Below are 13,760 nucleotides of genomic sequence, written 5' to 3'. Positions count from 1 at the left end.
AACTGAAAGCAAGGACATAAACAGATATTTTCTCACTGATGTTTCTGGCAGCATTATTAATGATTACCAAGGATGGAGGAGACCCAAGAGCCCACCTATTGACGAATATAAGGGCAAACTGTGATATATACGTACGATGGATTATTGTGGAGTAGCAAAAAGGGATGAAATCGTGAGGCATGCAACGAGGTGAACAAACTTTGAGGACATCATGTTGAGTGAAATAAGCCAGAAACAAAAGGACAAATATTATATGGTCCCACTAATATGAACTAACTATAATGAGCAAACTCTGAGAGTTAAATTCAAGAACATAGTTTACAAGGAGATAGAAAGAGAGCAGAGATTGGGCAATCAGTGATTAAGGAGCATAGAAAGTTCATAAGGTTCAGTGTCAAGGTTCAGAAATGAATAGCACAATACTGTGTGATGGTAGCACAATACTGTAAGTGTAATTAACAAAGCTGAGTGTGACTATGGTTGAAAGAGGAAGGCTAGAGTTGTGTATGTCACCAGAAAGAAAGCTGGAGGATAGAAACTGGGACTGTATAACTTAGCGAAACCCAAAGTGGACAATGATGGTGGTTAATTGCCACTAAAAGGATAATAAAGAAACACTATGGACAACTCTATGTCTACAAATTTGTAAATTAAATGACATGGGCCACTTCCTTGAAAGGCACAAACCACCAAAACACACACGAATCTGAACAGACTTATCTCTACTCAAGAAACTGAATTAATAATTTATAACCCTCCAAAAAAGAAAGCACCAGGCCCAGACAGTATCACTGGTGAATTGTACCAAACATTTAAGAAAGAAATTACAGCAATTTTCTACAATCTCATCCAGAAAACAGAAACAGATGTGGCCCTCCGTAACTTATTCCATTGGGTCAGCATTACCCTAATACCAAAACCAGAAAAAGGCATTACAGGGAAGGAAAACTATAGACCAATATCTTTCATGAACATAGATGCAAAAATACTCAACAAAATATTAGCAAATCAGATCCAACAATGTATAAAAAGAATTATATATCATGACCATGTGGGATTTATTCCAGATATGCAAAACTGATTCAACATTTGAAAATCAATCAGTGTAATCCTCCACATAAAGAGGCTAAAGAAGAAAAATCAGGTAATTATATCATTTGATGCCAAGAAAACATTTAACAAAATCTACCACCCATTCATGGTAAAAAATTTTCAGCAAATTAGGATTAGAGAGGAACTTCTTCAACTTGATAAAGAACATCTACAAAAACCAATAGTTAATAGTTAATGGTACTTAATGGTGAGAAACTGGACACTTTCCCACTAAGATTAGGAACAAGGCAAAGATGTCCCCTCAACACTACTGAAATTTAACATTGTACTGGAAGTCCTAGCTAGTGCAGTAAGGCATGACAAGAAAAAAAGGGGAAGGGAAGGGGAGGTGAGGGGAGGGGAGGGGAACAGATTAGGAAGAAAGAAATAAAACTGCATTTGTTCCCAGATGACATGACTGCCGAAGTAGGAATATCCCAAAGAATTGATGAAAAAATTCCTGGGACTTACAGGTAATTATATTAAGGTCAGAAGACATCAGGTTAATATACAAAAATCTGGATTTCCTATATGCTAGAAATTAACTATTGGAATTTGTAATTAAAAACACAACACCATTTACAACAGCACCTTAAAAATGAAATACTTAGGTATAAATTTAATCTAGCATCTGTATCCAGAAAACTATGAAACTCTGAAGAAAAAAATCAAAGATTAAAATAAATAGCAGCATATCCACGTTCATGGGTTTGAAGACACGATGCTGTTTAGATGTCTATTTTTCCCACTTGATCTATAGATTAATACAAACCCAATCAAATCCCAGAAAGTTATTTTGTGGATATCAACAAAGTAAGGCAAAAGTTATAGACTAGGCAACACAATCTGAGGGACAAATTTGGAGGACTGATGCTACCTGACTTCAAGACTTACTATAAAGCTACAGTTATGAAGACAGACTGGGACTGGCAAAAGAGTAAACGTGTAGATCAACAGAATAGAATAAACAGCCCAGATGTACACCCACATAAATATAGCCAACAAAGGAGCAAAGGCAACTCAACAGAAAAAGTATCTTTTTTTTTTTTTTTGACAGCTGGTACTGGTACAATTGGTTTCCATACAAAAAAAAAAAAAATCTAGACACAGACATTGCATCAAAAAATTAATTCAAAATGGATCACAGACCCAAATGTAAAAGGCAAAACTATGAAACTTATGGAGGAAAATATATGTATGATTCCAATTATATGACATTCTTAAAAAAGCAAAACTATAGAGACGGTAGAAAGATCAGTGGTTACCAGGGGTTTAGGGTGGAAGAGTATATTTGAATAGGTGAGGATTTCAGGCACCAGGGCAACTACCTGCATGATACTGTAATGGTGGATATGACACTATACATTGTCAAAACCCACAGAAATTTATAGCACAAAAGATAAACCTTAATGTATGCAAAGTTTAAAAAATCATTTAGGAAGTTGGGGGGAGGAGGGTCCCGTAAAGGAATGCACTGTGATAACATACGCTAACTATATTACAAATGTATGAGTCAACCTCCCAGAAGTGGGGAGGGGTAAAAGTCACTTTTGGAAATGAGTTGAGTCTGTTAGACTAAAAGCAAAAGGAACTGCTCATCAGCAGTGTACTCTAAGGTGGCTCTACGGGAGTAGAGGTTAACAATTATGATACTGCTATACACATATACACATATACTGGAATTGAAAAATTAGTAACGGATGGTGGATGGTAGAGCCAGGTTTCTCACTGTTGGAGTGGGGATATACAAGTAAGCAGGTGGAGGAGTCTAGATTGATACACGTGGTGATAAATTAGAGTTGGAACCATCGGTATGAACTCACATATAGTTTAATATAGATACTGATCATTACATCTAGAAATATTTCTAGATACATAGGTTAGTATATACACATACATTTCCTAGCTCTACCAGCTGAGGGGACCTAAAAGAAATGATAGCAACCAACATACCTAGCACCCAGATCTTTATTTCTAATATCGTTCTCCACCAAAAGGAACCAGAGCTCCTTGGAGGAATGGCTGCTTCTAGGACTGGGACAGGAAATATACAAGATGGCAGTTTGTGCCAGAAAGTAAAGAACTAAAAAAAATTCCGAAATATTGATTGGGGTGTGTCAAAGACACAGAAGCCAACTGAAAGCTCCCAATAGCCAAAGATGGAACAATTTGAGCAAGAAAATAAATAAAGTAGAATTGAAGTATAAAGTAAAGCATAAAAGAAATATCCATGAGTCCATACTGATATAAATTATTGGGGAATAAATAATAAATAAGTAAATAGGGAAGAACAGACAAATCTCTCATGCAGAAGAATTCCAAATAATTTATGTAGTTTTTCACCTTTAAGGAAGGTGCATTGTAACTGCCCAGTCCTTAAGTTTGCGCTGTATATAGTGACTTTCTTTCAAAGAGTAAGGTAGGAAATGTTGGGAAGTAAGGAGTAACTTTGCAGTGAAGAAAACTAACAAATACCAATACTGGTAAAGAATTCTGCGACTTCGTTTAGTGCCACCAGTTATGAAGTGGCTCCTCCTGAGAACCATTAGAAAGCTGTGTGAGACTGCTGATACAATGTTTGATTCTCTGTTAACACATTTTTGTTCCTAGTCCTTCTCTTGTACTAATGATGTACTTTGAAAATGTTAGTGTATAACAGAATTGATGTATGTTTTCTGTTTAATTTTAAACAGAGACAATAAAAGGGGTTATGCTCCATTTTTCTTTTCTTTTCTTTTTTTTTTCTTTCAAAATTGCTGCCAGTGTATTCAGTGATGAACAACAGAGAGACATACTGTAGAGTGTTTTATGGCCTAATTGACAAAGCTGATTTTGAATACTGGTAGTTCTAGTCCTTTGACACTACACACTTTTATAATGTGTTAATGCTATATGACAAAATGCTCTGATTAGTGCCAAAGGTTCAATTCAGTGTACATAACTGAACACACTCATCTGTTTGTCATTTGTGCTCTTTTTCTTTCTTTCTTCCTTTTCTTTTCTTTTTTTCAATGGTGCTTACAGTAAGGAGCCCATCCTTTGCAAATCATCCGTATTGGTCCTTAGGCCTTTTATCTTTGCTCAGATTGTTGAAGAATGGTGACTCATCTCGTGGTTTTTGTATTTGTGTCTAACGCATGTTTTAACATGTAGATGCACTGCATTGTGCAGCTAGTTTTCTGGAAAAGTCAATCTTTTAGGAATTGTTTTTCAGATCTTCAATAAATTTTTTCTTTAAATTTCAAAAAAAAATGACATTAGATAATTCAGAAAATCTGAAGAAACTATAGACATCAGTTAATAATGTGTCAACATTGGTTCATTAATTGTAACAAGTGTACCAAACTAATATAAGATGTTAATAATAAGGGTTATGGGTGCTGATTATATGGGAACTCTCTGTACCAGCTTCTCAATTTTTTCTGTAAATCTAAGACCATTCTAAGAAATACAGTCCTTAAAAGTTTTCTCTAAAATAACTAAATCAAAACAGTAATTAGAGGCAGTTTTAGAATTAGAAAATAATGATGATGCACATCAGTAGGTACACGTGGTTCAGCGCTGGAAAATCTATCTGTACTTTTCCTTATATCAAAAAACTTAAATGAGAAAAACCAAACAAAAATGTCGCTAAATGCTTTAAAACAATTGTATAAATTCACCAGTTTATAAAAATTCTAACTAAAATTAGGAGTAGAAGAAAATGACATAGGCATGCCAAAAAAAAAAATACTCCCCAAATAGCAAACATGAATCTAAATGGTAAAGTTATGAAGAGTAAGTCATAAAATAAAAACAAGACACGAATGAATGCTCACTATCATATTACTATTCAGAATTATTTTAGAATTTTTAGCTAAATTCATAATACAGAAAAATGAAAAAGGAGTAAATATTGGAAAATATGATAAATTTCCAAGTAGGCTGAACAAAACATTAGTGTATAAAAGCCAAGAAGTTTTTAAATTAAATACTGGAATGCTCTTAGAAATGGAAACAGAAAAACGGTCACAAAAACAATTAAAAAAAACCTATGAAGAGTTTGATGATAAAGAAAGATTTTAAATATGGATCTGAATATGAAATTATGGGATGAAATCAAATAGAATTCAGGAAAAGAAGTCAATCTAAATGCTTTGTAATTAAATTAAAAAGAAGAAATCAATGGACTAATAATTCATTTTAACAACATTGGGAAAAAAAACACCAAAAAAATGGTAATAAAAGGGATTAAGAAAGATGAAATCTGAACTTATTGATTAGGAAACAAAAAAGGTATTGAATTTTAAAATATGCTATAGGAACTATATTTTTAAAACCATCAAATCTTATTGAAAGATATGGAATGCAACCTGGATAAATGGAGACATAAAGTGTTACCGAATGGGAAAACGTGATACTGTAAAAATATCAATTCTCCCCAAATTACTTGATGAATCAATTGAAATTCCAATCAGAACCTTCAATGGAACTGGATAGAATAATTTTAACTTTTAGATGAAATAACAAATGTCCAAGACTAGCCAAGACAACTCTGAAAAAGAAGAGATGACTTATCTTAACAAATACAAAACCTAATATTAAGCTGCTGTAATTTTTTAAAATTGTAGTAATGGCCCAGTAATAAATAGATCAGCATTACAAAAAACAAATTCCGGAAATAAATCCAAGTATGTAAGATAGCTGAAGTTATGGCAAAGGCGTCATTTTCATTCATTTGGGAAAAGGTTTATTTAACCATTATGAATAACCTTGTGGCAGATGACAAAACAAAATCTCTACCTCTTACCATATACAAAATAATTTCCAAACGGACAAGGATCTAAATGTGATAATAAAAATATGAGAAGTAATTTAGAAAAAATATTTTCAACTCATATGTAAAAGAATACTTTACTATACAAGGAACTCCCACAAATGTGTAAGACAAACAAGCTCCATAAAAGGGATGTGAACAAGCAGTTCACAGAAGAAGAAATCAAAATGTCCAACAAACTTTTAAGCAAAAACAAATCAAAGCATCAATGAGATACCATTTTCACCCATCAGATTAGAAAACAAAACAATTTTTTATTGACCCCATGCAGTGCTAAGCAGGGTTCAGGAAAGTAGGTACTCTCAGACATTGCTGGTGGAAACATAAACGTCTACAGCCTTTATGTAAAGAATGTGGCATTATAAATTAAAATTTTAAATACACATATAGATCAATGACTGGTCCCACTTTGGGTAGTAAGGGCCTCAAACTCTATAGTGGCTCCCCATTTCCCCCAGAATAAAAGCCAGTGCTTCCAACGAACTAACCAGTCGGAGGCTCGGGCCTTTGCTGATTTCCTGTCTTCTTATTCTCTCCCTCATCTACTCTGTTCCAGCCACACTGGGCTCCTTGCTGAACATGCCAGGGAAGGGACATTGCTGCCTCAGGGCATTTGTACTGGCTGTTCCCTCCTTATCCATGGGGCTAACTCCCTCAGCAGCCTTGAGACTTGGCTCAAATGTCACCTTCTCAGTAGAGCTGAATTTGACCACCTTTCTAATTGTGAACTGAACCTCAGCACTTGTGTCCTTTTGCTCTCACTCTAAGCCTCTTTTCACAGCATTTACCTCTTTCTGCTAGACCACAAAGTCTCTTATTAGTTATGTTTATTGTCTGTCTCCTCCAACAAGAACATAAACTCCACTGGGAGGGATGTTTGTCCCATGTTTGATGCATTCAAGTCCCCAGAACAGTGTCTGGCACGTTGTAGACTCTTGATAAATATTTCTTAGTTGAGTGAAGGAATGAATGAATGAAGTACAAAGATGCTCATTGCAGTATTGCTTTTGGTGGGGGAAAAATTCCTAGAAATAACCTGAACGTTTGTCTGGATGAATGACTGACTAAATTATGCCGAATTTATAATATGGATTATTAACTAGTAATTTAAATGAATAAGCTAAACTTGGAGAGAAGTTCTTGGGGTATTGTTTAAAAATTAAGTGACAGAATACTGTAGCATTATTCCATTTTTCTCAAAACCAAGCTCACAAATTAAAATCTGTATTGGAAATGGGGGGTGCAGGCAATGGTTATACGTGGATTACCTGCTATTTTACATTTTTGGAATATTTTATTTTAAGGAACATTAACTACTTTTATAATTTTTGATTGGATAAAGGAGAAAATTTATATGACAATCAGCACATTGTAATCATGGGATGTGGTCAAATTAGGACTCAGGAAAATGTGGTCTTAAATGCTTTGCAGTTAAATAAGAAATAAAGATAAATCTATGGACCAATAGTTCATTTCTATGCAATGGGGGAAAAAGCACAAGAAATATCTCGAATAGCATGAGAAAGCCGTTAATAAAGCTAAAATCTGAAAGATTTTACATAATATATTATGTTATATAAAACAGCTCACTAAAGGGAATCCATGAACCCACTGGATTTAATGACAGAGGAGAAAATGCCCAAAAGGGTATTATTGGGACGAATGGTTTCATTGATTTCAGCTTCTTGCTTCCATGACTTTCTCTCTCGTTGTTTGAATTTTAATAGGATTAAGACCCATCCTGAGTGACGTGGGTCACCCTTAACTGAAGTAGCTCCATCCAAAGGTCCTACGTAACAATGGGTCCACTCCCACAGAATGGATTAGCTTTAAGAACACGTTTTTCTATGGTACATACAGCTACAAACCAGCACAGAGGGTATACCTGCGGACCCAGGCTGAGTAGAAATACATCAATGTGAAAGCCAGAGAGGAAGGACGAGGAGCAGAGACAAGACTCACCTGTGGAGACTGACTAAGTTGTCTGCCCCAGCCGTCTTCCTGCTCCTGCCTCCTGCTGGCCATGGAGCTTCGGCGGGAAGCCATGGCAATCACGGGCAACTGCGTATTGTCAGAAAAACTTCCTACTGAAAAAAACAGAATGAAATCGCCATCCCGTCTGCCAGTCAGCAGTTTCTCACTGAGGCCGCAGGGGATCCCGGTGGAAGGAGATCGCGGTGCAAGGAAGAGGGAAAGCCCGACCTTTCAACTCGCCTCTCGGGCCCACGGGAGGGCCGGTACCTTGGTGAGCTTTGAGGGGCAAGATGGGGCGCAGGGCTGGGGAGGCGGCTAGGGGGCGACAGGCGGTGGGGCCCCGGCTCCCGTGCACCCCGCTAGGGCCCCTTACCCAAGCTCGTCCCGATGGGCAGCCAGCGCCCCGCCCTCCGGGTCCCCCGCGGCGGTGGATGCAGCGGGAGCCTCGCCCGGAGACGGGCGGTGGAGGGAGGTTGCAGGGTGGCTCGCGGCTCCCTCTCAAATGCTTTCACTTTTCTTTCTCGCACAGCCTGGCCTCTCACTGCGCGCGTCACAGCGCAGACTTCCTGTACTGCCCGCTGGCGTCTCCCCGCGGTTGTCCGAATCTGCCAGAGGGGCAGGGGCGGGCGGCAAGCTCCTTCCACCAGGTGGGTCTTCGGCTCTGCCGCTTTCCTCTTCAATTTGGGGTTTGGTACTTTTCCAGTCAATTTCCTGGCAGCAGTAGCAGGGTGCAAACCAACTGAACTCTCAGGCTCTCTCTTTGTCAAATTGTGTTTTCCAAAGACATAGAGTGGGGGTGGGGGTGGGGGGCTTATGAGAAGACTGTTAAAAAAAAAAAGGGAGCAAGGGGAAGCAGATACAGACGGCAACTCTTTTTGCCCCTAAGTTCTAGCCTGCTTTTGTGGATGGAACCTAGATTTGTTCTCTGCCCTGCCCTGTGAAATTGGGCTCTCCACAGCAGGCCACATTCGTTTTCCGGTATGCAAGTGGCTAGAAGCAGTAGGAAGTCCACAGAAAAGAGAAGACAAGAAGAGTACACTTGATTTCTTCTCTAGTGTGTCATGAGCTTTTACATACAGTATTTTCTTTAAACGTACTCATGATTATTTCCTTGAAATAAATTCCTGGAAGTGGAATTTGGGACTCAAGGAAATACATATTTTAGGGCATTTGATACTGGCTACTAGATTTGCCTCCAGAAGTTTGAACCTGTTAATATTTCCACTGGCAGTACCTGGGATGGTTTTTTTTCTATCTTGGCCAATTTGATAGGCAAAATATGTCATCATATGGTCTTCTTCTGCACTTTTTTGACTGCTAGTGAGTTCGCTTGTTTAGCATATATTTTTGGCTCATTGACTTCTTTGATGAACGGCCTCTTTATATCTTTTGCCTTTTTTTTCTCTTTGGATGTTGATCTTTTTTTTTTTTTTATTCATTTGAAAGTTCCCTTTACATAATAAAAATCTGAACACTGTCCTACATGAGATGCAGTATCTGCACTAGTGAGGAAAGGGGCTTTAGAGTCAGGCCAGGCCCTGCTTTGCAACTGAACACCTTGGGCAACTTAACCCCTCTGGGCCTCGGTTTTACCCTTTGGAATCCTAAGAGTGCCCATTTCCAGCCTGGCCAGTGCACTTAGCATGTGGACTGGCACTGAGTGAATGAGTAATAAATATCAGTCTTATCATGAATGCTACAGATCAGTGTTTCTTGTGTGGTTTGCCTATTATCCTTTTTTTCTATATTCAGAAATGTTCCCATAATGAAATGTTGTAACATATATCAGTCTTTTCTTTTAATCACTTCTGTTTATGATGTGTTGTAGTGAATGAGAAATAGAGGGTTTCCAAATTGACCAAGAAAAAGATGTGACGACTAGATGGTAGTACCACGCAAGCTATTTATCGGGGCTGCCACTTTGACAGGTTTGCAGTGGGAGGGACAGACCCTCACAGCAGGAAACCTTCCAGCAGCCAAAGGCTCCAGGGAGCCGCCCGACAAGGGAAAAACTCCCAAACTCCTGGGAGAGGAGAAAAAAACAGAGAGAGTGGGGCTTATGGATCCAGGTGTCAGGCTGGTGCAGCATCAGCACAGCAGAGAGCCTCTGGGACAAAGAGGTCTCTAAGGGGTCGAAACAGATGGGGCCTTGTAAGTGCTATCCATTTCCAAACTTTTCCACTCAACGTTATGAAACATTCTGTGCTCCTCAAGCATCAATTGCCCAATCTCTGCCCTCTTTCTATCTCCTGATAACGTATCCTCTTGAATTTAACTCTCAAGAGTTTGTGCCTTATAGTTAGTTCATATTAGTGGAACCATACAATATTTGTCCTTTTGTTTCTGGCTTGTTTCACTCAACGTAATGTCCTCAAGGCTCATCCATGCCGTTGCATGCATCACTACTTCATTCCTTCCTACAGTTGCACAATATTCCACTGTATGTATATACCACGGTTTGCCTTTATGCTCGTTGATCAGTGGACCTTTGGGCTGCCTCCATCCATCGGCAATTGTGAATGATGCCGCCATAAACATCGGTGTGCAAATGTCTATTCGCATCCCTGCTTTCATTTCTTCCGAGGATGTACCTAGTAACAAGATTGCCAGATCATGTGGCAATTTAATACTTAGCTTCCTGAGAAACCGCCAAACTGCCTTCCAGAGCAGCTTCTGTGCTTATCTTTGCAATATCTTTCACCTGTGCAAATTTTAGGAGCTAGCTCTCCCTTCTGTTCTCTGTCTTCCAGGGTTTCCTCACAATTGCAAACCCCAGATGTCATCTTTTCTTTTTTGGCAGTGCAGTTGTGGATTATTTTTTATGAATCTTTTCTGCCAAATTTAAAGGATTTGGGAATAAGGAGAGAGAAACAACAGTGATCAATCAACTACTGTACCCCAATGCCTTGAAATAATCATTAATAACAGTTTTAATTTTCTCTGACATAAAATGCATTTAGAAAAATGGTATCTGTGTCTGTTTTATTTTTGAAAACTCTCTTAGTGGTTGAATTTTTTGTTCTTGCTTCCCTTTTCTTGAAAATTTGTCAGTGAACGTCATCTGTAAAATTTCTGTCTTATTATTTATTGATATTTTTTCATGGTCTGTTAATGGTCAGTTTTTCTCAATGCTGCATGGGCATGGGAAAAGGCATGCTATCTGTTCTGAGATAAGAGATTGATACCTTATATAAAATAGGTAAGTCGCCTTTACTAATAATGGCTTTCATATCCTCCATGTTTTTATTTATATTTGGCCTATTTGTGTGTCAAAGATTGTAGGTGGTTCATTAAAATTTCTAAATATTACCAGGTCTTTCTGCTTTTCCCATGCAGTCCCTATTTCATGAGCCTTGTTAGCGTATGCCTTAGGCTGCAGGTCAAGCGATCATGTTGAATCCAGCTCAGTGTAGCTGGAGAGTGGAGTGCTTCTGAGTCTAAGTCTGGAACCCGAAAGTCAGAATTTATTCCCTCCTCTACCACCTCCAAGTTGTACAAACTTGGATGAGTTATTAAACCTCTCTACATCTCCATTTCCTTAACAGTCAAATGGATGTTATGCAAGTAACCATCTCTCAAGGGTTTTGTGAAGTTCAACTAAATTAGTGTGTGTGAAACCCTTAGAACAAAGCCTGGGACCTGGGTTGTGCTCAGTAAATATTAGCTACTTTCAATATCTGTTGTATGTTTACCAGCAGCCCCATTGGGATTTTGGCCTCAGATTGCCAGTCACTCTTCAATGACTGCTGCTGGGAGGTATCATTGTTTCCCATATCTAAGACATTTTTAGGCGGATGCTGCTTGGGATTGCCAAAGATGCCGTTTGGGACCAGAATGCCTGTCTTTACATGTCCATGTAATGCAGAGAGCAGAGAGCATCCCCCCAAGCTCCTCAGAGTCTGCTTCTCTTTGCCTCATGCCTCTTTCCACAGAATGTGCACCGCGACCAGGCCCTTGCAAGAGGCCCTTCGTCGGCACTTCATATACCAGAAGCTAGAGATAGCCTATGCCATAAACAAGCCATTTCCCTTCTTTGAAGGCCTCAGAGACAGCTCCTTCATCACTGAGAGAATGTACAAGGTGAGTCCAGTGAACCTCTTTTCCGTGGCAGCCCAGCCCCCATCCCTCTGCCCAATCACGGAGGTCTCGAAGCACAAACCACCAGAGGTTCTGGAGTTTGGAAGGCCCACCCCAGCCATGTTCACCATCACGGAAGGTAGGGGGAAGGGGGAGGGAGAGAAGGTGTCATGGGGGCTGTATGACCACAAACCCGTGGCTTCGGACAACAGAAATTTATTCTCTTGCAGTTCTGGAGGCCAAAGCCTGAAATCAGGGTGTCAGTGGGCTGGTGTCTTTTGGAGGCTCTGAGGGAGAATCCATTCCATGCCTCCCATAGTTGCCGACAGTCCTTGGCATTCCTTGGCTGGTAGACCAGACCGTCACGCTCTGCCTCTGTCATCATGTCACCTTCTCCTTTTTGTCTTCTCTTCTCAGGATGCTTGTCATTGGATTTAGGGCCCTAATCCAGGATGTTCTCATCTTGAGACCCTTCATTTAAATACATATGCAAAGATCTTCTTCCAGATAAGGTCACATTCACAGGTTCTGGGTAGACATATCTTTTGGGGGCCAACAGTGGACCACCTTGATTCCCAGCTGAAGAACTTGCCACCCATGGTCAATTCTGATATGAGGCCCGGCAGGTGCTGGGAGATACGGCTTTGTGGGCAAACCTGGCAATTTGCCCATACAATTTTGCATTTAAAAGCATTTCCCAAGCCCTAGACCCAGAGAAGGGCTAGCAGTGGTAGAACGATCTTCCCCCAATGTTGGCCTGGTCTGACCCAACTCCTTCTTCCAGGTCACTCCTCAGAGAAGCCTCTTGACCTACCCATCTAATTTAGAACCCCTCAGTAGTCTCTCTCATAGCAATCTATGCTTTCTTTTCATAATACTTCTTATAATTAGTAATTGGGTATTTATTTAATTTGTGTTTACATCTGATATCTGTATTCTCATCTGACTACAGCCCCCATGTTGATCTTGTCTACTCCATGTGCCCAAGGACGAGCTCATGGAGTCTAGTAGGTGCTCAATAAATATTTTGCAATTAATTCTCTCCAACCATATTTCTCCTTTTGGCTCTGTTCTCACAAGAAAAGTTTTCCAGATGAACTCCTTGTGGCTGGACCCCATTCAGGCCATCTCAAGTCTGAGGGAGCAGAGGCTACTGATACCATCAACAGAATTGCCACTTGTGACCAACTATTGGGTTCGGGGCTGGGGTACCTTGGCTAGAGCCTTAGAGAGTTGGTTTCACATTAGCTTAGTTCAACCCCTTTCCTTCCATGAAATTTCTCCCTCTTCCTCAAATGTACCTAAAAGCAATGCTCACAAAGCAGACTTACTTATAAAGAAAGCTGACTTATTTTTTTCCTTTGACTGTTCATCCAAATATATGCAAAGTTCCAAAAGTAAACTTATGTGAGCAGAGGGGCAAGATGGTGGCATAGAGAGGAGTGGAAGCTAAGCAGTCCCCCTGGAACAACTACAAAAAACCAGAAACAACTAGTAAATAATCCAGAATAACTGCGGGGGGACAAACGAGACCATCCACTCATCATACACCAACCTGAATTGGGAGGAATGCCCGAGAACACAGCATAAAATCTGTAAGTAAAACCTGCGGAACCAGGTCGGGAGACCCCCTCCCCCATAGCCCGAGCTGCAAAGCCTCGTGATGCCAGAGAGAAGCTCTCTCCCAGCAAGCAAAGACAGCTCAGCTGAGCTCCAACTGGGGTTTTAAGTAGCGAGTGTGAACTGCTCACTACAGGTACGCATCCCCAAAAAACAGACAGAGGCTTTGGGTGACGACTGA

General features: G+C 39.7%; 2 protein-coding genes across 19 annotated transcripts in view; one reads left to right on the top strand and one right to left on the bottom strand.

Annotated features, from left to right (window-relative positions):
• Nucleotides 1-8,665, bottom strand: part of SP140 (SP140 nuclear body protein) — a 94,604-nt gene extending 85,939 nt beyond the window's left edge. For 6 of the 11 annotated variants that reach the window (XM_037850645.1, XM_037850636.1, XM_037850642.1 and 3 more), the window contains exons 1-2: nucleotides 8,256-8,665; nucleotides 7,871-7,995 (exon numbers count right to left, since the gene is read on the bottom strand). In XM_037850645.1, coding sequence (XP_037706573.1) covers nucleotides 7,871-7,954 — 84 coding nt within the window. In that variant the 5' untranslated portion in view covers nucleotides 7,955-7,995; nucleotides 8,256-8,665. Of the gene's footprint in view, nucleotides 1-7,870; nucleotides 7,996-8,110 lie in introns of all 11 variants that reach the window. The other 5 variants (XM_037850640.1, XM_037850638.1, XM_037850637.1 and 2 more) reach the window with 5 other exon arrangements.
• Nucleotides 7,949-13,760, top strand: part of SP110 (SP110 nuclear body protein) — a 47,006-nt gene continuing 41,194 nt past the window's right edge. For 2 of the 8 annotated variants that reach the window (XM_037850630.1, XM_037850629.1), the window contains exons 1-3: nucleotides 7,952-8,153; nucleotides 8,412-8,529; nucleotides 11,815-11,962. In XM_037850630.1, the coding sequence (XP_037706558.1) occupies nucleotides 11,816-11,962 (147 nt within the window). In that variant the 5' untranslated portion in view covers nucleotides 7,952-8,153; nucleotides 8,412-8,529; nucleotide 11,815. Of the gene's footprint in view, nucleotides 8,154-8,411; nucleotides 8,530-11,814; nucleotides 11,963-13,760 lie in introns of all 8 variants that reach the window. The other 6 variants (XM_037850634.1, XM_037850632.1, XM_037850635.1 and 3 more) reach the window with 4 other exon arrangements.

This window comes from Choloepus didactylus, chromosome 9 (genome assembly GCF_015220235.1).
Source record: "Choloepus didactylus isolate mChoDid1 chromosome 9, mChoDid1.pri, whole genome shotgun sequence".
NCBI classification, from domain to species: domain Eukaryota; kingdom Metazoa; phylum Chordata; class Mammalia; order Pilosa; family Megalonychidae; genus Choloepus; species Choloepus didactylus.
Note: the sequence above shows the minus strand (reverse complement) of the source record. Positions and strands in the feature narration are given on the sequence as shown.